Source organism: Anser anser (genome assembly GCF_964211835.1).
Source record: "Anser anser genome assembly, chromosome: 2".
In the NCBI taxonomy this organism is placed as follows: domain Eukaryota; kingdom Metazoa; phylum Chordata; class Aves; order Anseriformes; family Anatidae; genus Anser; species Anser anser.
The window spans coordinates 75,543,522-75,570,687 of record NC_139721.1 but is presented as its reverse complement, the minus strand read 5'-3'; the positions used below and the strand labels follow the sequence as shown (position 1 = coordinate 75,570,687).

The 27,166-nt window shown below is 38.7% G+C and overlaps 1 protein-coding gene across 17 annotated transcripts in view; it reads left to right on the top strand.

Moving 5' to 3' along the window:
• SEMA5A (semaphorin 5A) overlaps nt 1-27,166 on the top strand; it is a 412,186-nt gene that overhangs the window by 164,637 nt on the left and 220,383 nt on the right. For 16 of the 17 annotated variants that reach the window (XM_083823077.1, XM_083823078.1, XM_083823076.1 and 13 more), the window contains one exon: nt 14,217-14,412. In XM_083823077.1, the coding sequence (XP_083679203.1) occupies nt 14,283-14,412 (130 nt within the window). In that variant the 5' untranslated portion in view covers nt 14,217-14,282. Of the gene's footprint in view, nt 1-10,031; nt 10,440-14,216; nt 14,413-27,166 lie in introns of those variants that run through there. The other variant, XM_083823075.1, reaches the window with a different exon arrangement.

Here is a 27,166-nt window from a genome sequence, read left to right as displayed (position 1 = left end):
TGTAACTGAGGAGAGAATTGGCCTGATAGGAAAGGATGGACGGAACCTGTTGCTGCATCCAAACTTTTAGGACTCTACAGTAGCATGCAAGTTCCATCGTCTCTCAGTGGTGAAGCATGCTGAGGTAGAACATAAGAAACATGGCATGCTAGAAAGTTTCTGTTACTACTCCTTGAGAAGTTGAGTGTCATTCACATCATAAGTCTTTCTGAGTTATGTATTTCCTAACACTGATTTAAATTTATTATTTTTTTTACCTGTCCAAATACACACAATATCAGGTAGTTTATTGTTTTTTTTTGTTGTGTCCGGTCTATTTTCCTCTCTGCCCATTTCTAGGTCAAATTTTGCATTTCATTAGTACACAAGAGCCCCAGTGGAAAGGCCTTGCATCCATAACATTTTCTTTCTTGGCTCTTCATTTTGGGTTCCAACAATTTCATTCCATAGACCTTTCTCATACCAGAGGGGAGATGCCTATGATGCTTGCATCTCATTGCACTGCTGCTGCATAAGCTGACATTTTTCTGCTCTGACTTGATCATTCTTCAACACCACACTTACAGCCAAGGGGCAGGGTGTAATTGGACTTTATTTGTGGGATATTTTATAGTACTCGTGTTTTGCCTTGTCATTGTCAGAGGCTATTAGAAAGTTGTTTGTTCTTTTTCATGGTCATTTTCCTTTAGTTGCTTTTCTTTCTAGAGCTTTATGCATGAACTGTTGTTCTGAAAGTAGATTTAACATCATGTCTCTCTGTAGTAATAGGCAAATGTCTTCGAGGCAGAGAGTTGGTAAACAAGGGAGAAGGAATTTAACTGCAGCACGTTTATAGAAAAGCAGAAGGGTAGAGGTGGCAGGAAATAAGAGCATACTCAGTATCTGTGAAAGTCTGAGGGAAGAAATAAAGACAAATACAGGAAGGGAAAGATATCTTGGCATTTTGTTTGTGTTTAAATTAATACCCTGTCCTGAATACCCAAGCAAAAAGAGGTTTTAGTTGGCTCAGAAAGGAGAGGCACTGAGATCTATCGTGACTTCTACAGCTGAGTGCAGAAGTGTCAGTATGCCTTGATTTGTACGGGGGGTAATGCACTCCTTCACTCTGAGCTGGAGGAGTCAAGTTAGAGCTCCACCCTTGCTTAGGGCGTAGTGGAAGGTGGTGCCCACACAGTGGGAAAGCTGGTCATCTCTATTTAGGCACAAGAAGGAATGGGCTATTCCAGGAGAATTCACAGCATCGTGGATAAGGTTCTCCTAGCTTTCTTGTTTATTTACTTACATGTGGTACATGCCATGACTGCCACATACCCTGCGTGATGGGCACTGCCTGGTCCCGTCATCACCTGCCAAGGCTCTGTGATGAAAAGGAGTTGGGAAATCTGTAAAAGTCTCAGTCCAAGTTTCAGCTATGAAGTGTGAAGATGCTTTTAATGGATCCCGTGAGGAGATGCTTTGAGATCTGTTGTCTTCCAAAACTGAACTTGGCAATGGCTTTTTGGATTCTTTTAGAAGTGATGCTGTAGTGGTAGACTTAGAGTCATGCAGAGACCTTTTTTTCCTCAGTGTTTTAACTCAACCTTCTCAGTCACCACTTGTATTCAATGTAATATGCCGAATCTTTGAATACCTGAGGAAATGGGAAAGGTGGTTTGTCTGTCTTGTGATGAGTGCATTGGCTGGCAGGTCTGGATCTCAGGGTGAACTAAGGGGGTGGACTCAAATATGTGCCATCCTCCTTGCTGCTGAGGAGTGAATGGGAAACTGGCATAGTTTATATGAAATGATGTTTCTGGTGTGGGCTCGTAGCCTGGGTTAGCCAGTAGCCAGCTCATTATGGCTCAGTGGAAGCAGGGTGTTGTATTGCCTCTCCACATTGTACTGGGGGAAGGGGAGAAGGAAGCTCGACTGCAGTGGAGGGCGAGAGGGAGAGCAGAAAGGGGAATATTTTTGTGTTGCAGGAGGTGCGCTGTGATTTAATGAGCACAAGTTCTGTACACCTCTTTTTTCTTCCTACATATAACAGTTACGGTGTTCTTAAAAATGCTGCTGGAGGACAACTTCTATCTGGAACAGGGGATGATCTGAGGGAGAAGATGGTGCCAGTCACGAGTGAATGCATGGGTCTCAGTGCTGAGACATGTCATCATTAGCTGATGTTGGACTAGACTCTGCTACAACTGACTACTGTGAAAATCTAGACTGCCTGGGAGCTGGGGTCTTTGGTCAGGGTGTGGTGTTGGTGTTACTCAGGGTGTTAGAACAGGGACGTAGACTTGTTGGGGACAGGAGAAGATGAATGAGCAAGGCAGCAAGGTGAAGTGGAGGCTGTACTCATGGCGTGTCAGTGTGCCAGTGTTGTGGTTATTTGTTCATCCCAGGAAAGGGACCCCATGTATGTGCTGTGTGTGTGCGTTGTTTTTGAGGCACACAAAATGTGAAGGTATGAAGATGTAGTAGTAGGGGTGCTGGCCATACTATGCAGCTTTTGGAAATAGATCTTGGTGGTCTTAAGCAACAGTAGCTAAGGGTGTTCCTAACCAGAGGTCATCCAGCCTTACCTGATGGTGAACTGGCACAGTGGGGAGGGAGCTCCCAAAGGTTTTCTAGCTAGTTTTCCTCAGGCTATTGCTATGACATCTGTGAGTGTATTGTGTGGGTTGGACAGGAAATTTCCACTTACGCACCTGTGGGGGTACTAGAAAAATTTGGATGCAAGCAAAACAGTTTAAGAAAGCTGAAACAGTGCCTTTATTTTTAGAAATCTGAGGGAATACATAGTCATCCTACACATCTCTATTTATGAGCTCAAGGTGACTTTGACACAGTAGCTCTCTGAATCTTAGATTCCTCAAAAGGAGGAGCTTAAGATATTTTCTCAATGTATGCAATACGTGCATACTTACTGTATGCTTATAAAATTCCAAAGTGGTAAATGAAAAATGATGGCTACAAAGCTACAGAAGTCTAAAGTGATTTTGGATATGATGAAGACATCAGTGACACTTCATGTAATTTAGTCCTTGACTGATGGAAATTGTCAGCCACTGAGAAATCATTGGGAAAGATGTCACCAGACAAATTGGATTTTCACAACATTGTTAGTTTGTGAAATAACCTTATGGAATAGACTTTTTCCTGAAAGCTCTTAAGTAGAAATGATTAAAAAGAGATTCATCATTAACAATTAGATAAAACTTTGTAGAAGAAGTTTAAAAAAAAAACAACAAAAACTTTTAAAGAAAGATGGTTTCAGCCTCAGAAAAAAGTAGAATGCATTTATTTATTTTGAGATACAAATGTACAGAACAGCTCAATGTGTGTTCTGAAGAAAACCCACAGGTGTCTTTTGTGTGTAGGAACAAATATGTCAAGAGGCATTCCTCATTTAACCTGAGGTTATTTGACATCATCTTATTTGTTGTTTGACAGCTTCATTGGATGCATTCCGCAAGCTAGTATGTAATTTCTGTTGCATCAAGTTTTACTCCCTTTTAAACAGATTTTTAAAATAACTTAAATAATTTTGGACTTAAATAACTTAATGACTTTGAACTTAGTACAAATAACTTACATTTTTAGCAGTGATGTTGAGGGAAAAAAAATACAGCTATGATTTATTCTCTTTAAAATGATTTTATTTATTTATTTATTTCTGTCTTACCACATCTTAGAATCTAGAAAAATAAGCAAGTTTACATTGCTAGGAAGCTCAGACATGTACAAGGGTGTTCCTATCATCTGTGAGACTGTTGTATACATGTATAATACATTACATGTATTAATTGTATTAATTTTGATTTTTACCTTTTGTTTTTGATGACTCTTGTGATTGAACTTTGTAGCTATAGAATGGTCTTTGAAAAATATTAGAGGATTTCATTATGCTTAATTTCACATAGTTTATTTTAGGAAAGATTTTATGAACTTGATCTTTCACAGAAAGTATAAAATATCTGCCTCTGGATTCAGGATTTAGTGAAAAATTACCAAAAGGTAGCTTAACTTCAGCTTAGCTTAGCTGAAGCCAATATTGTCCTTTTGAACTTAATTGTTTTAGGATTCTGATAGTTTTATCAGAGTTTCCTCTGTTTCTGACAGACATCTTCAAAAGACAGTATTGTTAGTCACATATTTAATGTTCCTATTAAAAAAAAAACCAAACACAAACAAACAAAAAAACCCACAAGTTTGCATGATGTCTGTGAATTGTCGCGATATTAACACAACTGAACATGGCATAGAAGGGATTCATGCTTTTTTTTTTTTTTTTTTTCTGGTGGAGTTCTCATTTGTAACAGAGATCTAAATGCAAAATCTAGTATGGAAGAGTATAGGGGGTTCAGTGAATCACAGAACGGTTTGGGTTGGAAAGGACGTTAAAGACCATCCAGTTCCAACCCCCTGCCATGGGCAAAGACACCTCTCACCAGACCAGGTCACACAAAGCCCCATCCAACCTGGCCTCAAACACTTACAGGTACGGGGTATCCACAGCTTCTCTGGGCAATCTGTTCCAGTGCCTCACTATCCTCAGAGTGAAGAAATGTACTGTGGTAAAATAAGATAAAATAGGTGTGTTCCCTTTGAGCACTATTTCCTATAGATTAATCATGGGATTAGACTGAACATTAAACTGCACTTTCATTTGTGTGTTACATCTATGTAAGTGTGTAGGAAAACATTTGCTGATGCACAAAATAAATAAATAAATAAATAAATAAATCTTTGCAGTGGTAACGGTAAAAAGCAAGGAAAGTGGGATAGCAGCCTACTTAGCCTAGACTTTGTCTACAACCAATGCAGAGACTGTGGATGGTTCAGTCCACTTAAGCATTCTCTATAGGGTACTGTCTCTATTGGCAATAGAACTGCCTAAGAACTGAAGGAGGAATCCAGACACCTGGTGAGAAGAATTTTGTACTTTGAGTGCTTATCTTGAAAGAAGAGTTGCACATAAACAAGTAGATGGGGAACAGAAGTGTTCCATAGCAGTGATGTGGAATGTGATATCTGAGCTTTCCCTTTCCTTCATATCAGTCAGCTAAAACCTCCTATCACTGAAGCTGTTGCTGTAAAGAGAGACGGTGTTGGTTATTGACAAGAAGAAAAAAATCAAAGGCTGGCAGTTGGCTAGGACTTGAGAGGAGGTGGGAAATGCATTTGCAAAGGGGTGTGTGGGGTGAGTGGATTAAACATACAGAAGTGTATTCAATTCCATTGTATTTCAGCTGTCATAGCTGTGACAACCACAAATTTGCTAAAATTTGTTTAAAAGCCATTGCTCTGTAGAATGGTACCAAGAAACTGCAGCATTGAGCCCACCAGAAGAATAAGTTCACTTGAATTATTTGACTGAAGCAGGCTGTCAGAGTAGTTGTTTCATGACATTCTGGAGCTCATCCAGCAGTTCTTTTAAGTAGTAACTACTTAAATACAATCTTTATTTTGGAAGTTTGCCTAGTATTAATGTGCAGAATATCCACTAATAGTTCTGTTTTAGCAGTACAATTTTGTTCTTTAGATTGGTGATTTAATATAATACATTTTGAAATGTGAGTCCTTATGAAAGCTAATTCCCAAGTACTATCAAGCACTTTCATACAGTGACTTATAAAATGGTAGAGAACTTTTTTTTTCCCCTGGGCTTTACATTCTACTGTTTTCAGTTGGATATTAATTTTAAAAGTAAAAACAAAAACACAGCTATTTGACGTTGCTTCCTTCTGTATTTTTTTCACATCCTTGTATAAATTTTGACATGTTTTCCTGTATAAATTATAAATAAAAAAATGTATTTCCAGATGGCTGTGATAATATGCGATATGATCTTCTGTCTTAATTATTCAGTAAGTGCAACACAAATCTGTGTTGTCTTTTCCCAACTTATCTAGAATGAAACAGCTAAACTTGCGTTACTCTCATAATAGCAGATTTTCTTCTATCTTCAGTCAAAGCCACTTTTTGTACACCTTCAAGTTCTTACGTGCATTTTTTTTTTTACCTTTACCTTTCTCATTCTCCTATTGGCTGATTAAAAAATACCATCTTTCCAGCTAATTTTCCTGTGATTATGTTAGGGCATTGTCTTCTGCTGCTCTGTTGCATGGAATTCATCTCAATCATGAACTACCACCTTTTATTCAATTAAGTCATGTTTTTAAACTTTTTTTTTTTTGTAGTTCATTGTACAAGATGATTTACAACAATGTGAGGGAAAAAGGAGAATATGACAAAGCATCCTAAACTAAACTTATTTCCTGCATCATACCTATATCTGGGTAATGGTCATGGTAGAAGGCAAGACACGTGTCCAGATTTAAAAGCATGAGCTTTTGTGATTTAAGAGTTTTATATACATAAATAAATTATGTATCATAATGATAATTATATGACATAAATTATAGTGAAGGGTCAGTATTTTGGTTATGCAAAGTAACAGTCACAGCCTTACAGTTATGACTGTGGTCCAGTATAGATTACCAATTCACAGTAGAAATACCTCAAAATTCACTTTTTCTGTGGCTCCCATATACAGGGAGCATGGATGCTTTTTTATCAAAATATTGCAACAAGTAAGTTCACTGTAAAGATAGGGAAAGAATAAGAGTTTGAAGGCTGTTCATGGAATGTCATCATTGCAGTAGTTTACGTCTAAATCAAAACATTTTCTGCACTTCTTCAAAGTATTTAATTAGTTTTGTGAAATAAATGTAGTTATGTAGCTTAAAACAAAGGAAAAAGCAATGCCATAAACTGAGACTGCATTGGCTAGCAAATATGGTGAAAATAAATGTTAAAAATACTTTACACTTCTGGTCATTTGCTTTTCTTAGTATAATATCTGTTCAGTGTGGTGAACTGGCTTCCTTTTATTACACTCAAGTTTAATGAGTAAAAAAGATTTTTCACAAATAATTTTCATTTATTGAGGTGTAGACATATGTAGTGTAAAGCACCGTCTTTCAAGGGCAGCATTACGAAGTCTCTGCAAGTATATGTTGCTTTAAATTTTTTTTAGCCCACAGCTTTATATTTTATTTTATCTCTCAGGAGCATGCCAGAGATATTTAGAAAGCATTTTTGTAAGGACCACTAACAGCATCGCTGGCTGAAGTGATAGAAACTTCTGAAGTTTAATTTTATATTGTGTTTTGTGAAGGATGACAGTTGCAAGAAACTCCAGTTAATGCCTATGTGAGAATGCTGATGTTGAGGCCTTTGCTGACTCAGCTGTAACCAGCAGAGAGCTTTGCAAACTGTAGAGCTTCCTAATAGAGGGGTGAGGGAATATTCAGGAAAAAGTGCAGCGGACTGGCTATTCTGGATGCTGTTTCTTCTTGCAGTCACAACTCAGGCACGGGTAGTACAATGATTTGAAAAAAGCGATGCAATGGCTTTTTCTTCGTTTTACAGTTGGACACGTTCATTTTTCACTAGGCTTCATAAATAATGTGTAAATACTGACTTGTGTGTAACGTGGCAATACAAGTTAGTAAAATGCAACCTGTGAATGTTGTACAGAGCAGAGCTCAGATCTTTTGCAGAGCCTGGATGGATCTAGCCCCGCACCTGGTCCCTGGCAGGAGCAAGCAGCACATGGCTAGGGAAGGGTGAGGGAACCAGGCACGCTGCGAGTGGGACTTTTCCCAAATACTGTTCCAGTAGTGGGCACTGCCACATGGGAGTGCCTAGATATTTAACAGCCATCTGTGGGTGCTGTTTCTGTGGATCTGCCCAATCCCTTTGCAAAGCTGTGCATTTTTTTTTTTCAAAATTGACAGGATCCCATGGCAAGAACTGTCTACTGAACTGCTGTTACTTGCAGTACCTGTGCATACAGTACAACTAAGTGAACTTGTAAGAGACATGTTTTCCCTTTTCTTACTGCAGAACAGTTTGTGTTATATGCCATATTGATGGTGTTGGCCATCTTTTGTGCCCTAAGAAAATGCACGTGGTTTGCCAATATTTGTATCAGCTGAGTAGGAAAGAGTGCTACAGACAGAAGGGAGAAGAAATGTAGAGGTGTGTGCATGGATCCTTGAGCAGCTACAGTTCATCCCTCTCCGTTTCTTTTCCTGCACTAGCTGTTGCTTCTGCCTTCTCCTGGCCCATTTTCTCACTTTGCTCTCACTTTACTTTTTCCTTTTGGCTGCTAAACTTCCTCTGGTTTTCCTTCCAGCTTTCTCCACTTCTTGGAGCTTTATTTGCAAGCAGTGATTACCATTTCTTTTTTTTTTTTTTTTTTTCATTGAAGTTATTTTGTAAAGGAAAGGCTGTGTTAGCTCTTAGGCTCTGTCTGAGGAAGAGGATCCCTCCATCCTCCTCCTCAAACTGACTTCTAATTGCCAGACTGAAAATCGCAGCTCAGTGAACATTCCAAGCAATGTGCTGGGGCACGTGCTCTGGATGACTGCTCTGGGAGGTTGGCTGTGAGGGGAAGAAAGCTAGAGGTAAAAAAGGGATTGGGGGAGAGGGGACTGTGTTTTTGATGAAATTTGGGCCTATGTTGTGCTGATGCGACGGCCTTTACTCTTGCCTCTATGCTGCTGTTCTGTGTGGACAGACTGGGTTGGCTGGTGCTTGCTCAAGGATCCTGCCATCCACTAGCACTCTGCCCCATTGAAGAAGCAGATGTGCCTCTGGTATGATTGAGATCTGAGATCCCACTACAGACTTGCTTCATTCAGGCCACTGTTCTTGAAAGATTCCTTCATGTAAATCACAATTATTGCAGCTCCTTGAGCTATGCTGGAGAACTAGCTTTGATGGTGGATTCTTCTTTTATGAGTTGTCACCATCAGCTACAGATATTGGCAGGCTTTTGGCAGGATGTCACTATGAATTTAAGGATTGATTTTTAACTGCGTTAGTCAATGACAGCTGATGGGTGACTGCCTCTTGCAGATTTTAAAATTCATGCCACTGCAGAAATGAATGGCAACAATTTCAGAAAAAAAAAGTTGAAGTAACTTGGTAATCAGTTTGTTAATTGAGGCTGAGTCTCACTTTATAAGAATACAAATTAGAAGGACTTAGTCTGTTGCATAGCAAACAGTCTGGATTGCTGGGTCCAGTGATGAGACACGATAGTATATACTTGGATTTTTTTCATTGAAGAACTATATAGCCTCCAGTTTCATCTTGGTGTTTAATGAGGTGATCTTTGAGCTATTGCTCTAATCTAATTGTGTATATGAGAGATACACAAATTGTTTTTCTAAAGCTATTTAAAATAAGGGATTTATCTCTAAGTAATTATACTATAAAGAGGTATAGCTTTTATTTGTGCATTTGACAGGAACCACTGGATTAATCACTATAGTAAAAACAACTATTTTTTTTTTGTAAACAAGATCTAAATGAGTTTTGATATTCAGCATGTGTCTATGTATTGTTAGGAGAGGGATGATTAGAAAAAAGCTTCGGTTCATTTGTGGAACAAGTGAAATGTGAATGTTGTGTAGCAAAGATTCTGGCATTTCTCACTGGAAGAGAGTGGAGCACTCTTGTTCCAGACTGATGTGGCCCACTTGGTGCCCCCCGCCTACCTCTATTCCTTCTCCCTTCTGGGTGACACCAGCACTGTTGCCAGCACTGGCAATTGAAAGCACAGACATCTGAGAATTTAGTTAGATGTTTTTGGTAGCCACTCCATGTACGGTGAGTAAGATTGTCTTGCTGGAAAGCTCTGGATTTAGGGAGCCATCATCCTCTCTCAAGCTCTTACCCTCTCCTTTTCCCTTTTTGAAATGCATTTGCTAGGTAGGTGAGGTTATAAATCCTTCTTAAAAGTAAATAAATAAATATTCCCTTCTCAAATGGTTTATATGAATTTGGGGAATTTGGCTTATGAAATCAAGAGCCATTACAGGGAAAAAAAAAAAGGGCACTGAGCAACATCCTGGGGGGGTTCACATATTCCAGTTTTATGACCATGTGGCTGCTGATACCATTTCAGGATTTTTCTGTGTGTTTACTAACAATGCACAACTGTGGGGGCTTTTTCTTGCTAAAGAGAAAACAGCAATTCCCCCTGGTAGCAGTAAGAAAATGTTCGGCTCTTCAAACGACTTGCAAAAAGGTACCACTAACACTACAGTAGACAAACTTGGTATTTTTAGTAAAACTGACATGATTGAAGATTAAATAATTATTGCTAGATGTTTTTAAAGTGAATACGCTGATAATATAGAACATGTTTGTTTGAATTCATCATTCTATTCCAGTGTAGCAGTGCATTATTCTGTGTATTAGTGTATGGTCTGTGTCATTAAGTACTTTTTTTTTTTCTTCTGGTTGATACTTATCTACAAGGTGTATGTTGTCCAGAGCAGTTATTTAGTATGAGTAAAATTCGATCAAACTTTCTGTTCTACAATCTAAGAAGTGGAGTAAAGCAAACAGGAAAAGTGAAATGGATCGCCTGCAGCAAGGTACGTGAGCAGCGTCTGCAAGAGTGGGCACTGGTGTGCATGTAAAGAAATGCTAGACCTGCTTGTGGGTGCACGCACACAGACCCAGTCCTGAAACTAGCATCTTTTCACCACACCAAACTTGTTTGTTTACGTACTCGTATTGACGTAAGTTCACTTTGTCCTGCACTGAAATTGCTGTTAAACTGACGCAGAATCAACAAAGATAATTATTTGAAAGCATCGTTGACGCTGGACAGCTGCAGTTTGCATGGCAACTCTGTTTTTTATACATCAGCTTATGAGACAAATAAAAGAAAGCATAGTTTATAATTCAGAGGTAAATTTTAATTCAAACATGGTGTGTTTAACTGATCTAGAAATATTGGGATCCTGATTGTTGGATTTTGAATATATGGCTGCTGTTTGGAGGCAATAGTCTCTAATGAATCTGCTTGTATCTAGCACAGCAGTTACAGGCCTTGCATGCTTAGCATTCACATTTTTTTTTCTCTTTATCAGTACGTATCTTTTTGTTGGCTCAATTGAAATAGCAGATTTTGAATAGCTGTTTTTTTTCCTCCTCAAATGCTGCTGATGGATAAACTAAATACTACTTTGCTAAAAAAAAAAAAAAAGAATAATACCCTTATGTAATAGACCTCATTTGATTTTTACATTTTGTCTAGGCAAACTGTGTCCAAAAAAGTGAAAGAGGGAGACAGAGAAAGTGCACAAGACCCTTTAAATATAGAAATAAATTAATATATTGAATTATAATAAATTTTCTGATGTGATTTTTTTTAATCCCTGGATTATTTTATGGACTTGTAAATATAATTTGTTTAAAGTCTGATGTAAAAATTCATGCTAGGAAAAAATGTGCAGATAATACAGGTCTAATGTGCTAATTCCCAAATGCATAGCAATAGTTTAAAAGATGGTCAGTATTCTTGATCAGTTTTGAAGAATTTTGACTTGACTGTTGTATTTCATTGTTAAGAGAGATTTGCCTATGGAGATTATACAGAAATCAAGGAAACTAACCTGAACTTTTTGTCTTTAGGGTTCTCTTGGAGTTTGTCTTATGCCCTAGGCTAAGCACCACTTCTTGGCACAATAGTCACACTTTTAGTAAAGAGAAGGGGCTAGTGCTTTGCCTGCTTCAGGACTTTTGAACCTGTTGCATTGTTTCAGAGCTGTCACAGGTATCGAGTTCAGGTGCTGCCTCTGCCAACTCTTTCCTGCAGGTGGGATCTCAGGGAGAGAGAGAGACGAAGCTTGTGTTATGTGGAAGCTCTCACTTGAGGCTGAGCAGCAGGGAACAATCTAATCCCTGCAAATTCTGTGAAAAAGCACTTGATTTGAAGGCTTTTCATGCTGTCAGTGCATGCCAGAGTGTATGTTTGTTTATTTCTTACTATTCTTTAAATTTCTCTAGCAGTATATTAGGTGCAGTTTCTAGAATCCTTTTCCTTTCTCCATCTCTTCATAGTGTAGCATAATGAGGTGGGTAGTGAGTTCCTGTTCCTACCAGTTGCTCAGCTGCCTTAGCTTGTCCTTTTCTTGTGAGAGAGCTTGTGATGAGCTTTCCATCTGGTAACTTGGTTTACTGCTCTCTTGTCTGATTCAGGTCTCTGAAGACTCTCTTCTGAGTAGTTGCAAGTAAGCTTTTACTTGAAGTCACCCACAATGTATTTGATTTGAATTAATTACTTTAAATGTATTAACTAATGCATTTCTTTATATAAAATAAAATTAATGAATTAATACATTTGATTAATAAACTTATACAGGTAGTGGTTGAGGTAAAAAGAAACCTAACTTTTTCTCTGAGATACATTATCAGAAATACATTTGCTGTTTTTCTTTTGTCTCCTTCAAAGTCTAACCTTGTTTTTGGATATTCTAATTAAGGGAAAGGAGTGTTTCCTGCCTACGTTTTTACAATGTGAGATGCATACAGCAAGAGAAAGTTTGCAGCTAGGTTAGGGAAAAAAATCTTTTGCCCCCAAATTCTTCTACTGTGTAACTATACATGTAAACAACATTGACAGCCAGGGAGTCAGAGAAGGCTGAGCTTCCAGTGGAAATGTTTCATTTTGTTCTTGTTTAATTTATTTCCATTATATTCACATATTTATGGGTATTTCTGAGACTTTACAAGTTAAAGAAAATAAAATTTATTTCTTTAATACAAAAGTACTACATGCCTAGGTGTTGGAATAGTTCATCTGGTACCACGAGCAAGAAAAACAGTTTTGGGTCTGTGATGTGATATCTGTCCTTCACTTTTCATAAGATTATGTATGTGTATTTAGGAAGCAAACTTGAATTAGAACCACCTGGTAGTAATATACTTGTGCTATCTATAAGTTAGTAATATCCATTAGCTATGATATAACCCGCATAAACTGTATGAATTTGGATATGAATGGTGCATAATGTTTGAAATGTCATCCTTGCAAAACTACTGAAACATTGGAACAGGAGTTTTATGCCCCTTTATATGTGAACGCAGAATATCTATGAGCAGATGACGCCTTCTGTGAGCCACAGGCAATTTATAGGGACAGATTAATATTGGAATATAGCATCATAAGATATATTACTTAGGAAGGTAGGAATATGAATTTAACTGGCTAGAAGCATCCCTCTCACCTTTTTTTTTTCTCTGAAACATAAGCAAATTTAGCAGAGAAGCTAAAATCGACTATTAAATTTATGTACTGCTTAGATGTATTGTGTCTGTGGTCTATTTATTTTATTTTAAATTAATGAAGATTAGATGTGTCCAGGTCGTAGCTGGGAGGCTTCTAAAGGCAGTAAAAATAAAGTGCTAAGAGTAGAGAAGTTCATCGGAAGATGGCTGGTGCTACAGCATGTTAGGAAACAGTGTTTACTAACCATTCTGCTTTCTGAGCATAGCTTTTAAAACACTGGTCTTGCTATGGAGCATCTATTAATTAATTAAAAGCCCTTTGTTTCAAGCATTTATGGTGTTTACACAAATAGAAAGTTTCCACCTTATTAAACAACACACTGCAATTCAGTGAGATAAAATGTATTAGAAGTCAATATTGTTGATTATTTTTTCCTGAATGGCTCCATTAATTTGCAGAATGACATTTCTGCTGTAATGTAGCTGTCTTGAATCTCCAGTCTTCTTTCCCTAAAAGGCAATGATGTCTCATGAGTGTGTGCTATCAACAAGCAAGCTTGTTGGACTCAGTATAGCTGCCAGTGGCAAAAGTGTTTTGAGCTGCACCATTAGGTTGTTAGCGCTTGGAACGTTTGATGTGATATAGCTGAACGAATTGGGTTGGTTCTCCAGTAATATTGACACCACGAGTATTCTGTTGCTAGAAAAAAATAAAAATAAAAAGTTGTCTGGTTATTGGCCATTTCAAAAAAAAAAAAAAAAGGGGGAAATGAAATTTCAAGTTTATTCTGGTAATGAATGAAAGTCATTGACTTTGGTGATTGGTGTCTAGATTTTATAAGAAAGAGGTCTTCGGCATTTGAATCTGCAATAAGCAACCTTGTCTCAAAAGGGAGGGAGTGAGTAACAGTTTTTGAATGCTTCTGGATGATAAAAGAAAAAAATATTCCTGAACTGTGTAACTGATGATAACTTTATAAAATATTTGTAGGAGCAGCTGTTTGTGTACTATCGAGTCAAAACCTAAACAGACAGAAAAGAATTTTGTTGTCGTCATTGTTTTAAACATCAAGAATTGCCTAACTTTTCTGTGGCATTTGCTCATGTTCTTGAGTAAATTTCTTCGAATTTTCCAGGTGCTTTTCCCACATGAGTGCAAGGAGAGTGGCCGGTTGAAAGAACTGATTGCTGTGGAGGACAGCATGACCACCATGAAAGGAAGCTGCCTCCTTACAGTGCTGTTGGCAGGATTTGGGGTATTAGGAATACTGGAGCCAGCAGCAGAAGATATCCACTGCCACAGAGCTGAACACCCAGTGATTGTGTACAAAGGTAAAGAGTAAGAGCAAAGAAGTACTTTCTCCTTTCTAAAAAACAAACAAGCAAAAAAACTAACAGAAGTAGTTGTGTAATCTCTTCATCCCTGAAAACTTCGGTTTGTAATGTATCATGGTATGAAACAAAAATGTATTCAATGCTGTTATGAAATTAACTGGCCTGTATTCCATGTAGGTTGAATACAACTAAGTTTGCAAAGTTTGTTCACAACTTTGTGCTAAATATTTCAGTTGAAGGTGAATGACTCATTTTCCTCTGTGATTAAAGTAAAGTTAGGGTCATGGTATAGTTTAGGTTTGAAGGGGAAGTCAGGAGGTCAACCTCTTGTTCGAAGCAGAGCTAGCTTTGAGGTCAGACAAGACTGCTCAGGGCTTCATCCAGCCTGGCCCTGAAAACCTGCTAGGGCATAGACTGTACAACCTCACTGGGCAGTCTTATGTAGAGCCTGGCTGTCCTCATAGTGGTAACTTATTTCCATATATCTAGTGTGAACCTCTCTTATTTCAGCTTAAGCCCGTTGTCTCTTCTCCTTGTTGTGGTTTAACCCAGCAGGCAGCTAAGTAACACACAGTCATTTGCTTATTCTCCCAACCCCTCCTTGTGGGCAGAGATAAAGACAGTTCAATAGGACAGAAAAATGAAGGGCAAATAATAATAAAAGAATACACAAAAGCAAGTGATGCACAATCCAATTGCTTAGTACCTGCTAACCGATGCTCAGCCAGCCGCTGCGTAGCAGCAGCCACCCACAGGCCAACTTCCCTTCTGTTTTATTGTTCAGCGTGATGCCATATAGTATGGGACAGCCTTTGGCCAGTCCTGGTCACCTGTCCTGTTTCTCTCCTTCCTAGCTTTTTGTGTACCCCAGTCTCCTCACTGCCAGGACAGCATGAGAAGCTGATGAGTCCTTGACTTAGTGTAACCAATGCTCTGTGACATCTAAAATGTCAGTGTATTATCAACGGTATTTTTCTCCTAAATCCAAAATCTGGCACCATACCAGCCACAACGAAGAAAATTAACTCTATCCCAGCTGAAACAGGACATCATCCACTGTGCACCACTGTCAAGATTCTTGTTCCATCTTCCTGATAATCACCTTTTAGGTGTTGGAAGCTGCTATGAGGTCATCCTAAAAACATTCTCTTCTTTAGGCCAAACAAAGCACATTTCCCCAAGAATCTACAGGTACCTCATGTCGTTCAGCTCCTTGGCCATCTTGTTGGCTCTCCTGTCAACACTCTTTTGTGTATTGGGAGCCCCAACACTGGATGCAATATTTTAGATGCTTCTAGGGTGATTCTGTAATCTCTTTCCTTGATCTTGGTCCTTTGAGCAGGCTATGCTCCTGTTAATACAGCTCAGGATGCTGTTGGCCTTCTTTACTACAAAGGCATGCTGCTGGATTGTGTTCAGTTTGCTGTCTGCCAAGACATCCATGTCTTTTCAGCAGAGCTGCTCCCCAGTCAGGCAGTCTGTCCCCAGCCTGTGCTGTGGGGTTGTTCCTTTCCGGGTACAGGACTCTGCATGTGTACGTGCAGAACTTCCTGAGACTACTCTTGGCCCATTCCTCCAACCCATCTAGGTCCCTTTGGATGACAGCCCTGCTCTCAATCTTATCAATGAATTTGGTGTTATCTGCAAACTTAACAGCATGCAGCCCGGTGGCCCCTCTTCACCACTGATTAAGATGTTAAACAGAGCAGATCCCAGGGTGAATCTTTGTGATATTTCATTTTTTGCACTGGCTTCAGGGTGGGGTAAGTCCCATGAAACATTTATTCTTTGGGCCTGATCATCTACGTGGCTTTTTATCCATCTAATTGCCTGTTTGTAGAGGCAGACCATAACATCCTAATTTGCAGTGAGACAGAAAGACTTGAGATAGATGAAATCCGCTGCTCTCCCCTCATCAACAAAACTAGTCCTTTTGTTATAGAAAACAATCATGTTGGTCAGGAATTGACTTAACTTTGTGAAAGTCATGCTGACTGTTCCCAGTTGCCACCTTCTCCTCCGTGTGTCCATAAAAGTGCATTCCAAGGGGATTAACTGTGTGACTTTCACAGGAACCGAAGAGAGGCCAACTGGCCTGTAGTTCCCACATTTGTTTCACTGCAGTCACTGGGAATGTTTCTTCCGCTCTGTGACTTTTCACAGATGAAGAGTGCCCAGTTATCTCATTGTGCATGGATGCAGCTTGTCTGATCCCCTGGATTTATATGGGCTGAGATCTTGCAAGTTGTCCCTTACTCAGGCTGTATCCACCACTGGTAGTTCTTGAACTCCTTCAAGATAGTGAAATACACTATATTATAGTTAACTATAGTGAATAGTTAAATACAGTGGCCAGTGAGACCTCATTGGTGATGACTGAAACAGGAGGAGTATAGAGCACCTCGGCTTCATCTGTGTCTGCTGGCACTGATCACCTGCCCGGTTCAGCAACAGACTTGTATTTTCCGTGTTTGACCTTTGGTTATTATTGTAGCAGTAGAAGCTCTTTTTGTTGCCCTTGACATTCCTTGCAAGTCTGAACTCCCACTGAACTTTGGTTAACCTGAAATGATTCTTAAGTGCCTGTGTAGTGTTTCTAAATTCCTCCTTGGTCACTATGTCCCTGTTTCCACCTCATATATACTGCCTTTTTGCATTGGAGCTCCATCATGAGCCCCCAGCTTAGCCAAGCCAGCCTCTTAATACATGTGGTTGTCTTGCTGTGTGTTGGCATGGACTGCTGAGGAATAGTTGGAACAAAACAAAAAACACTTGGAGGACACTGTCTATTAAAAAAAAAATAAATTAATAACTTATCTGTTTTTTTAATTAGAACTGAGTTTTTTTCCATTAGTGTTGCAATTTAAAACAAATTCCAAACACTTTTTAGTTGGAAGAACGTAGAGATTTGGATGTATTACATTACATGCTGCATTCCTCCTGTTTCACTAAGAAAGTGTGTGTGCATTTTTTATGTTTATTTCAATGAATTAGGATTTATTTAATTCTAATTGGGAAAAAAAAGTTTATTTCCATTTCTTCTATAAGGCTATAGAAAATAACATGTTTTGCACAGAAAGCGTTTATGTTGCTCTGGCATTTTAACGGTTTGATAAGAAAATGGTCAGTTGTCCTTTTCTCCAATACATTGGAGAGTGAACTAAGTTGGTCATATTTTTTACATGAGGATTGTAAATCATCAGTCTATGGTGAAGGAGGGACCTTTATCTCTCATTTATTGATGGACTAAGTAGTATGACTTAGTCTGACATGTGTGGACTTTCTTAGTATTCATGTAGTATGTGTAAATCAGATTTGAAAAAATTAAATGAAATTTTATCATAACAAAAAAAGTTGTAAATTAAAGAAGCGTGTTTAAAAATCCATCACTCGGCTGCTTTATTTCACAAACTGAAGGATTGTTTCATGTACATTTGTTGTGTATACAACTGTAAAAGCAAATAATTTAGACTCATTACTAGAGTTACATGTTAGAAGTTGAATAAAAATGCATTGATGTGAGCCTGATTCTGTCTATAAATTTCAGCCAGCATACAAGAGAGTAGCTTGAATCTAGTCTCTTCCTGCCTTTTAGATTGTTATTGTTCTCCATCATATTTAATTTCTAGTGATGTCCTTCTATTTTTAAGTTATCTGTGCGAAAGCTGGCTGGCAACAGAGACATCCTATCTTGTTTCAGTGGCATCTTCTGATGCAGCCAAAGACAGTGTCACTGTGAGTGTACTGAATAATTTAGTTTTGCTGTAAATAAATGTGGGAAATGCAGCTATGTAAAAATATTTATTTTCATATTGTTAATAGGAGATTTGGTAAGATTTTCAAGGCCAGACTCTCTTTTGACCTTTATTGTAAAAATATTAATCAGTATGTATCCATGATATATTTTAGCTTTTATGAACTGGCATATCTTGAAAAAGTTTTCATTCACTTGAAAAAGTCTGATAAGCTGTAGCTCATAATCATCAAAATAATCTGTAGGGAGCCATCAGTAAATGTTTAAAATATGTGGAAATGTGTGTTCAATGCATTATACAGTATGTGATGGCTAGGTAACGTAGCTATTGTGGGCACGCAGCAGTTGACTAGTAATTGCAGGGTTGCTAGTTTAGCAATACCAAAGATGAGACACCGAGGGAAAATATGAGTAAGAGAGGTTTCTTTTGAAGCAATATATTAGATATTAGGAATGGACTTCCTGGGGGTATCAAGATAAGAAATAGACGTGTGTGTGTGAGAAGAACTGATCTGTGAATGAATCCTATAGTAGGAGTTGACAGGACTGAACCAGCCCTCTTGTGTTCTGTATTCTTCCTGCCGCATTTACTGACTTCATGAATACATGTCGGAAAATACTCTTTCTATCTGTTGACATTATTAGTGCTTCTGGACCAATACAGCATCCTGGAATCAATTCTTAACCACTATGAAACCTTTCATTTGACTGCTACATTGTCACCCTATTCTGTGAAGTCATCTTGTAACAATATTAGATTGACCAGAGCTAAATTCTGTGTGGGATGCTGAACATCAGCCAAGGCTGAGCACTGTTGTTATTAGGTGATATATACTTTAAAGATTGTGAACTCCAGTACTAACTTTACAGAGATACCAACTCTTTTACTTATATCTGTCTAAGGCCATTTTTTGTACTTCTGGTATGCTGTGTTTGATTTGACTTCCTTTGAGAGGCATGGTAGATGGAGTATAAACTATTAAATAAAACTAATGGAGTGAGAATCTGCTGCAGTGTATGATGAACAGCTGCAAAATACTAATAAAAAGATAAATTAGTCCACAAGAATTGTCATGGTGAAATATGGAAAGGGACTATATCTCTTCCAAAAGCTTGCTTTCTTTCTGCACTGCCCATCAAAAAACACTTACTTAGGTGATAGTCCTGTCAAGCTACCTTCTGTGGAAAGGCACATACTATTTCTATCATTGATTTTCTCAGCTAGATATTTTTAGCTGAAAGTCTGTGATATATCTTGTGATATAAAATGGCAAGAATTCCACATACCAGTTGAGAATCTCTACTCAAGTACGTAATTTGCTGGTTAAAGAGGAAAGGAAAGCAAACTTGCATATGCACATACAAATTATTTTTGTCATGACCCAAAACCCTCTTCCATTGCATCTGTTTCTCATACATAGTCGTAATAATCAGTGTAATTTGTTTATCTGCATAATTCATGTTATGAATGCATAACGCACCTTTTCTTCCTCCCAGAAACTTTAACAACTAAGAAAGCCTATTCTAGAATTAAAATTGTTTCAGCTCTAAAATTTGCTGCCCTAGGGCTTTCCTAGACTAGAAGAAGGCATTTTGTGTTTTACTTGGAAGCTGGAAATTTCCTTTTCTTATTATTTAAAGTTGGTCAGGGCTATTGCAGTGATTAGATTTATATAAAAGCAGATGTCTGATAAAAACAGGGATGGATTGAGAGGATCAGCCCTGTAGTTTGCAGTCCAGTGTGTTATGTAGTTGGGGGTATCTGTGGTGATGCATAGTCCCTCCTAAGTCCCTTTCTCTTCAAGGAGGAGTCTGCCTCTAGATGTGCAAGTGTGCTAGTCTGACATTTTTTTTTCCCTTAGTTCTGCCTGTATATTTTACATGTACGTGCTAAAGATTCATCAGCTATGCTAACAAATCCCATAAAGATATTAGAGGCAAGAGGTTGCAAATCCTGTGCAACTTGCAGGTTTGGGTGCAAGGAAACAAAATGCAGGTGGTGGAATGGACATACAGAGACCAAGTGTGCAAGATTATTGGTCTGTGCATATGTTTATATGTTTAAAATGTGTGAATAAGTATACTTATGTTTGTAATAAAAGTTTTGACAGAAAAAAGACCTAAAATAAGCTAATCTTTAAAGATCAAGCCTTACAATTTTTATTTCTATTATTTTTTTTTAATCTGGATATGCTTTCATGTGCACAGAGATATGAAATATCAACTTTGTAAAGCATATTAGGGTTTATTCATAACCAAGTTTTTCTTACTTTTTATTGGAAAAACATGCCTTTTTAATATAGTTTAACCTAAATAGTTAGAGATGGTTGTGGAAACCACATTTTTGTGGGACACTGAGGAGTAAATCATAGGCAAATAGTGTTTAGGAAAACAAAATGGCTGTTTATAAAATGTTTGTATACTCATACAAAACCAAAGAAAACCAGTTGCATAGACTAAAGTTTGTCTAAGTATTTCTATGGGTTTCAAAGCACATAGCCACCCACTTTAGAGAAACTATAGCAGATGGAGGTGATATTTCATTACAGATTTAAAAACAAAAACAACAACAACAAACAAACAAAAACTGTAAAAGTAGTTATAGTTGTGTGCTGTGTTGTCCCCACCTCCAGCATGTGGAACTTTGAAATTGTCCAACCTGCCAAAATTTGCACTCAACTGGAGATCTGTGCTGTAGACAGACCCTTTCCGTTAGGTAGACCTTAAGGGAGCAACTGAACTGCTTGGCCGTGTCTTTTCTCTCAGATTGCAACCCTTGCCTGTCTGTCTACAGTGCCATCCTCTTGTTTTATTTCAGGCAAACTTAACTGGGTTGCTTCATGCAGTTTAAATGGGTGGGGTGATTTAGCATAGCTTATTTTGCATAAACTAGACAGCAGTCCTTGACCTAAGACTCCTCCACTGATGGATCAGGGATGTGGTCACCACATCCACTGGCTGGACATGGAGGAATGCTTATATTTACAGCTTCATGCAGCCATCTCTTCGTACTCTCTCATGCATATATGTAGCATGGCACTGGCATGAGACAACAGCTAGATGATGTATTTGTGCCATATTTTAACAATTTTGGAATGTAGTGCCTTGTTGATATTTATTAAAAAAACAGGATAAGAGTAAGATGGAAAAAACTGACCCAACGCCAGTTTCAGGTTTGAAGTTATACATATTAGCTGCCTTGCCACTCACCTACATAAAGTCTAGTTTCTTAGGCTTTTTTTTTTTGTAGGAATAACGTACAGTTGTAAACTTGACTTAATTGATGTTACGTGTACAGCTAAGATCATCTGCTCTAGGGTAAATCTCATTCTTCTATACCTCTATGAAGTAACATAAATTTAAGATTGTGCTGTCTCAGCAAAAAAAAAAAAAAATCGCTTGACAATTTTAGAAGCTGTGTTTAGTGATATTTTAAATACATGCTGTGCTGTAAAGAGCTTATCTGTTAAATAAACATGCTTAAAAATAACATGTCTCAATCCATAAAAAAAATGAAAGTAAACCCTTCATTTCTACTTGAGGTTAACCAGAAAAGAAAAGTAACATAGTTATTTTTTGATTTCTTCGTTTGGGAATCCTAAGAAATATATTTTCTTAACCTTATTGTCTAACCACCACAGAATTCTCTCACTTGGTGTTTGTCTCAGTAATATAGATTCAGTACATCTTTGCTCCTTTTATCATGTGGTTTGTGTATGGAGCACATGCACTTAACATGTGCCAAGAGGAAATAACTTGTGGGCTGAATGAAAAAAGATGCATGCTGTATGAACTTGTTTTTATTTGTACTCTCTTCTCTTTCCCCTAATCTTGTTGCAAGCTACTGTTTAAACTAATAATAGTCTAATAAGATGCTCAGATTTTATTGCTCTTTTCTTCTCTTTCCACTGGTATTCAAAAATACACTTTAAAGACCTCCTTCCAGCTTCAGCAGTGGGATTGAGGTGTACTGCTTTTCATCTTCTTTTAGGTTTTCCTTTAAATAAGGGTGATTCATCAGTGAAGAAGAGTTGATTGCTAGTTGATATTACAACTTTGGTTTGTCAGATGATAGGACTATGAGATTGTACTACCCTCTCAAGAGCCAGCCCCTCTTAAGGAGGAAAGTAATTCCTTCTTCAGCTGTATATATGTGTGTGTGTTTGTATATATATATACACACATACATGCGTATATGTATATTTAATAGAATCAGGTCTACCTTTATTTTCACACAGGAGACTAAGCACCCACTAGGAAATGACAACTTTCAGCTGCTTACAGTTAATTCAAAAAATAAGTTTGAAGGCTACTATCCCTTTACTCTTTGCCTAAATCACCCTGTATCTTTTTTACCCCATAAAGAAACAAGTTACGACAAGAACTGAAACTCTCAAAGCAAAGGATTTGAATACCACATAACTTTTTATTTACTTATTTATTTTTGTCAGAAGTGATTCTTTAAAGCAAGTATCAATTTACAATTCCTTTGGTCCTCTTAAGCATCCAAGCCAAGTGTCGGACCATCTTAGAATGTTAATAATTTTAATAAATTTCTGATAACTGAAAAACAGCTATGACTGGAAGGGCTAGTAAGCTGCACATACATGCCAACTAGCTTTTCTATGGCTGTTTTTTTCCCTGTTGCCCAAATGTGGATGTTGGGAGTACATGAAATTCCCTGGCCATTAGCAAAACAGCAGAATAAGTGAGAGGCTCCCAACAAATTCCCCTATCTATAAAAAGTGGGCAGAGAGAATTAAAATCTATAGGTTTGTTTATTTTTTTCTTCAAAGATACATATTTTTAGTGGAGATGGGCATTTTTACATAATGGTTGTAAAAGATACGTTCCAACCTGGAATATATTGAAGAAACACGTCAGTGATCAAGAAGCAAAGCTCCTAAGCAGCTGAAGTTCTATAATCTTCTAGAAGTCTCAATGTGTTTAAAGAGCTGGTGAAACAATATTGCTTTGATTTTTTTTTCCCACCAGACAGTATATATATATTTTTCCACAAGATGTTTAAGGACTACTCTATCCCTTCTATTGATAAGTTGTCAGCATGAATATTCTACTGATCTCACCCCCTTGGAAAAGGCTTTAATGAAGCATATCAGAGAATTGGCGGATGGCTTGGTTTGAAAGCAGCCTTAAAGATCACCTGGTTCCAACACCCCTGTCATGGTCAGGGACACCTCCCGCTAGACGAGGTTCCCCAGAACCCCATCCAACCTGGTCTTGAACACTTCTAGGGATGGGTCATCCACAGCTTCTCTGGGCAACCTGTGCCAGTACCTCATCACCCTCTGAGTAAATAATTCCCTCTTAACAGCTAATCTAAACCTACCCTCTTTTAGTTTAAAACCCTTCCCCCTCATGCTATCACTATCTGTCTGCGTAAAAAGTCACTCTCCATCTTTTTGTAAGCCTCCCTTAGGTACTGAAAGGCTGCAGTGAGATTTCTCTGGAGCCTTCTCTTCATGCTGAACAGCCCCAGCTGTCTCTCCATTTCTTCACAGGAGAGATGCTCCATCCCTTTGATCAACCTCGTGGCCCTCCTCTGGACCCACCCTAATAGGTCCATGTCCTTCTTGTACTGGGGGCCCCAGAAAGATGAGGAGTACTGGATATAACACTTAAGTGGGGCCTCACGAGGGCAGAGCAGAGGGGGACAACCACCTCCCTCAACCTGCTGGACTCTGCCCAGGATCTGGGCTGTAAGTGTGCACTGCTGGCTTGTGTTGAGCCTTTCATCCCCAAGTCCTCCTCAGGGACTGCTCTCAGTGCAGAGAGGGCTACTCTCAATGAGTGAGATCCTGCTGTCTGGGACTGCCCTGACCTGGGTGTAGAACCTTGCACTTGGACTTGCTGAACCTCATTAGGTTCACGTAGGCCCACTTCTCAAGCTTGTCCAGGTCTCTTTGGATGGCATCCTATCCTTCTGTTATATCAACTCCACTACTCAGCTTGGTGTCATCTGCAAACTTGCTGAGGGTGCTCTCGATCCCATTGGCTGTGTCACTGAAAAAGATATTAAACAGAACTAGTCCCTAGCTGGACCCCTGAGGGATACCACTCATCAACAAGCCTCCACCTGGACATAGGCCCATCGACCGCAACTCTCTGGCTGCAATCATCCAGTCAATTCCTTATCCACAAAACAGTCCACACTTCAAATCTGTACTTTTCCAATTTAGAGGTAAATGTGTTGTGTGGGACTACATCAAAGGCCTTAGAGAAGTCCAGGTAGATGACAACGGTCAGTGTTCCATGACTGACTGATGCAGTCACTCCATCATAGAAGACCATCAGACTGGTGGCATGATTTGCCCTTGATGAAGCCATGCTGGCTGTCTCGGATCACCTCCTTGTCCTGCATGTGCCTTGACATTGCTTCCAGTAGGATCTGTTCCATGATCATCCCAGGCACAGATGCAAGGCTCACTGGTCTGTAGTTCCCCAAGTCTCCCTTTCTACCCTTTTTAAAGATGAGAGTGATGTTTCCATTTTTCCAGTCACTAGAGATTTTGCATGACTGCCATGACTTTTCAACTATGATGGAGAGTGGCTTGGCATCTGCATCAACTGCATCAGCCAGTTGCCTCAGGACCTGGCTACTTTATGGGACCTCTCAAACTTTGAGGCCCCTGCTGCCCTTACAGCCTGTCACCAAATGTAGCCTTATGTTAGCTATTGCAGCGGCTGCAAGATCTGAGGAAACCCTGGCCTGACTTGGAACTTGCCTGCAGCTCTTCTATTACCAGGAATCCTAGTGGTATGGAGGGAAAACATTTTAAACATTTTTTCTTTTTTATATTTTCTTCCTCCTAGGGAAAGGGGGGTGGGGGGGGGGTGGGGGGATAAGGAGCAAAATTACTCTACATACCTAATTTCTTAAATAAACTTTCAGACATACTCTATGTTTATTTGACAGAACATGTGGAAGAAGGAAAACAGTCAGTTCTTCAAAGTGATCTTTTTTTCACATGCTTTTTCTTACCTCACTTCGGCGGTACTGTTCTCTTGCTATTGACAGGATCGTAGGATGCTGAATAGTGACTGATTTTGTTTGCCTGGCTGAACATGGTAGATACTCATTTGTTATATGGCAATTTGTCATATTCAAGTGAGACCATACTTTGACTTGTCATAAGCTTGTCTTGCCACTAATAGTGCTCACTTCAGGTTTTGTTATGATGGACAAAGGTTTTGTTTCTTCTGGACAAAGAAGCAGTTCTTCTGTACCATTTCTGAGGGTTATAAGATCAATTCACAACTAGCTCTATAGTACAGTGATTGAGGTACTTAATAATAATGACAGATGCCTTTATAATTTGACAGTGCCCTTTAGCATTTTTTTTATTGTCATTATTGTTTTTAACAAAGAGTATTCCTATTCTGTATTCTGTGGGCTTTGTCTTGCTGTTCACATTTTTTTTGGCCTGAGGGCTTTTTCGTTTTTGCTGCTGTTGTAGAAGGGGTGGGGTGTGTGTTCCAGTTTGAAGTCCTAGCTCCAAGGTCTTACCAAGATTATCGGGCTTTGTCCCCTTTGCCCTTCATGTTAATATATCTTGTTTTGTTGCTCTTTGGTTCTTTTTTTTTTTTTTTTTCTCTGCATAAAGTATTTTCAGACTTGAAAACACTTTAAGAACTGTGGTCTTGGGCAGACTTGATAGAATCAAGAAACTCTATTATGTTATAGCAATGTAATTAAAGAAGTTTGGTGCTGTAGTATGCCACCATAAGTGTGTCATTGCAGGACCTTCAGTCCTAGAAATAGTTTTGCTAATTGAAATAGGTGTTTTTCAGAAAAGTAATATGGCATTGTAGTAACCCTCTACTGGCTTTTGGCTTTATACTTCTCTTCCCTACAGTAAATAAATAAATAAGAATTGATCTTTTTTTTTTTTTTGTGTGTGTGTGTGTATATGAGAAACTCCCCATTAAGGCCAAATACTGTTTTCCCACAGTCATACAACTTGATATCCTCCAAAATAAATTCTATGACCAAAAGCCAAAGTCAGCTTTTAATTGTTAAAATGTGGAAGCTTGATCCCCTCTGAAGAAAGGGCACGACCAAGCATGTTTGATGTTGCATGCGTTCAATCCCTCTGCATCACTTGTGGGAAGGCAGGCAGTGGCGGGCACCAGTGCTGGTAACTGGAAGGAGGAGATGCACTCACTGGGAAGTGTGTGGACTCCATGCTGGTTGAGGCGTGAAGTTACTGGTTTATGTCTGCCTGGAGTGCCAACTAGCAGAACCGCCCCAGTGATGAATAAATCTCTCACTCGTATGGGAAGGACAGATGCAGCAAGTAGAATTTCCACATGTCAAAACACAGCAGAGTTATGTGGCATGGTTTTCACAGGTCAGAAAATATTCCTTATTTTGGTAATGTGCTCATCTCCACCTACACTGCTGAATGAGTCCCTACACTGAAGTGTGGATCAGCCTACCTGCAGGGTGGTTGACAGTGTAAAGCGGGCAAAAGTGTCTCCCTTGGTTCATCCTCCTTCATTCACGGATGTGTTTTTTTTTCTCTCTCCTGAGAACCCTACAGAGGTTTCTCACGCCCTTCTCATCATTTTTTTATTTCAGATCTTTTGCTTTGATTAGCTTTCTATACTCTCTCATCCTGATTTTCTGCTCTTATGTGTTTCAGGCTTAGACTCTCTCTCATTTTTAGAGTTTGGATTGAGACATGATGTTAAGACTTGATAATACCACTGCTGTCTACGTTAGATTTCTTACAACTTTTTTTTTCTTTTTTTTTTTTTTTTTCTAGGCCATCTTAAGCTAGCCGCTGTTGCAAACAGGATATTAAAACAGAAGGAACCTAAGTCCAGTGCAGGATAATAATGCTTGTGTGTTTCACTGAGGCATTCTCTCCTGCTCTGTCTTCTCCTGCATTTGTTCTCTTTCCCCCAAGTGTGTTCCCGTCATTCTAGCCTTTCCCTCTGTACCCTCTAAATCTTCCATAAAATAGTTTCCAT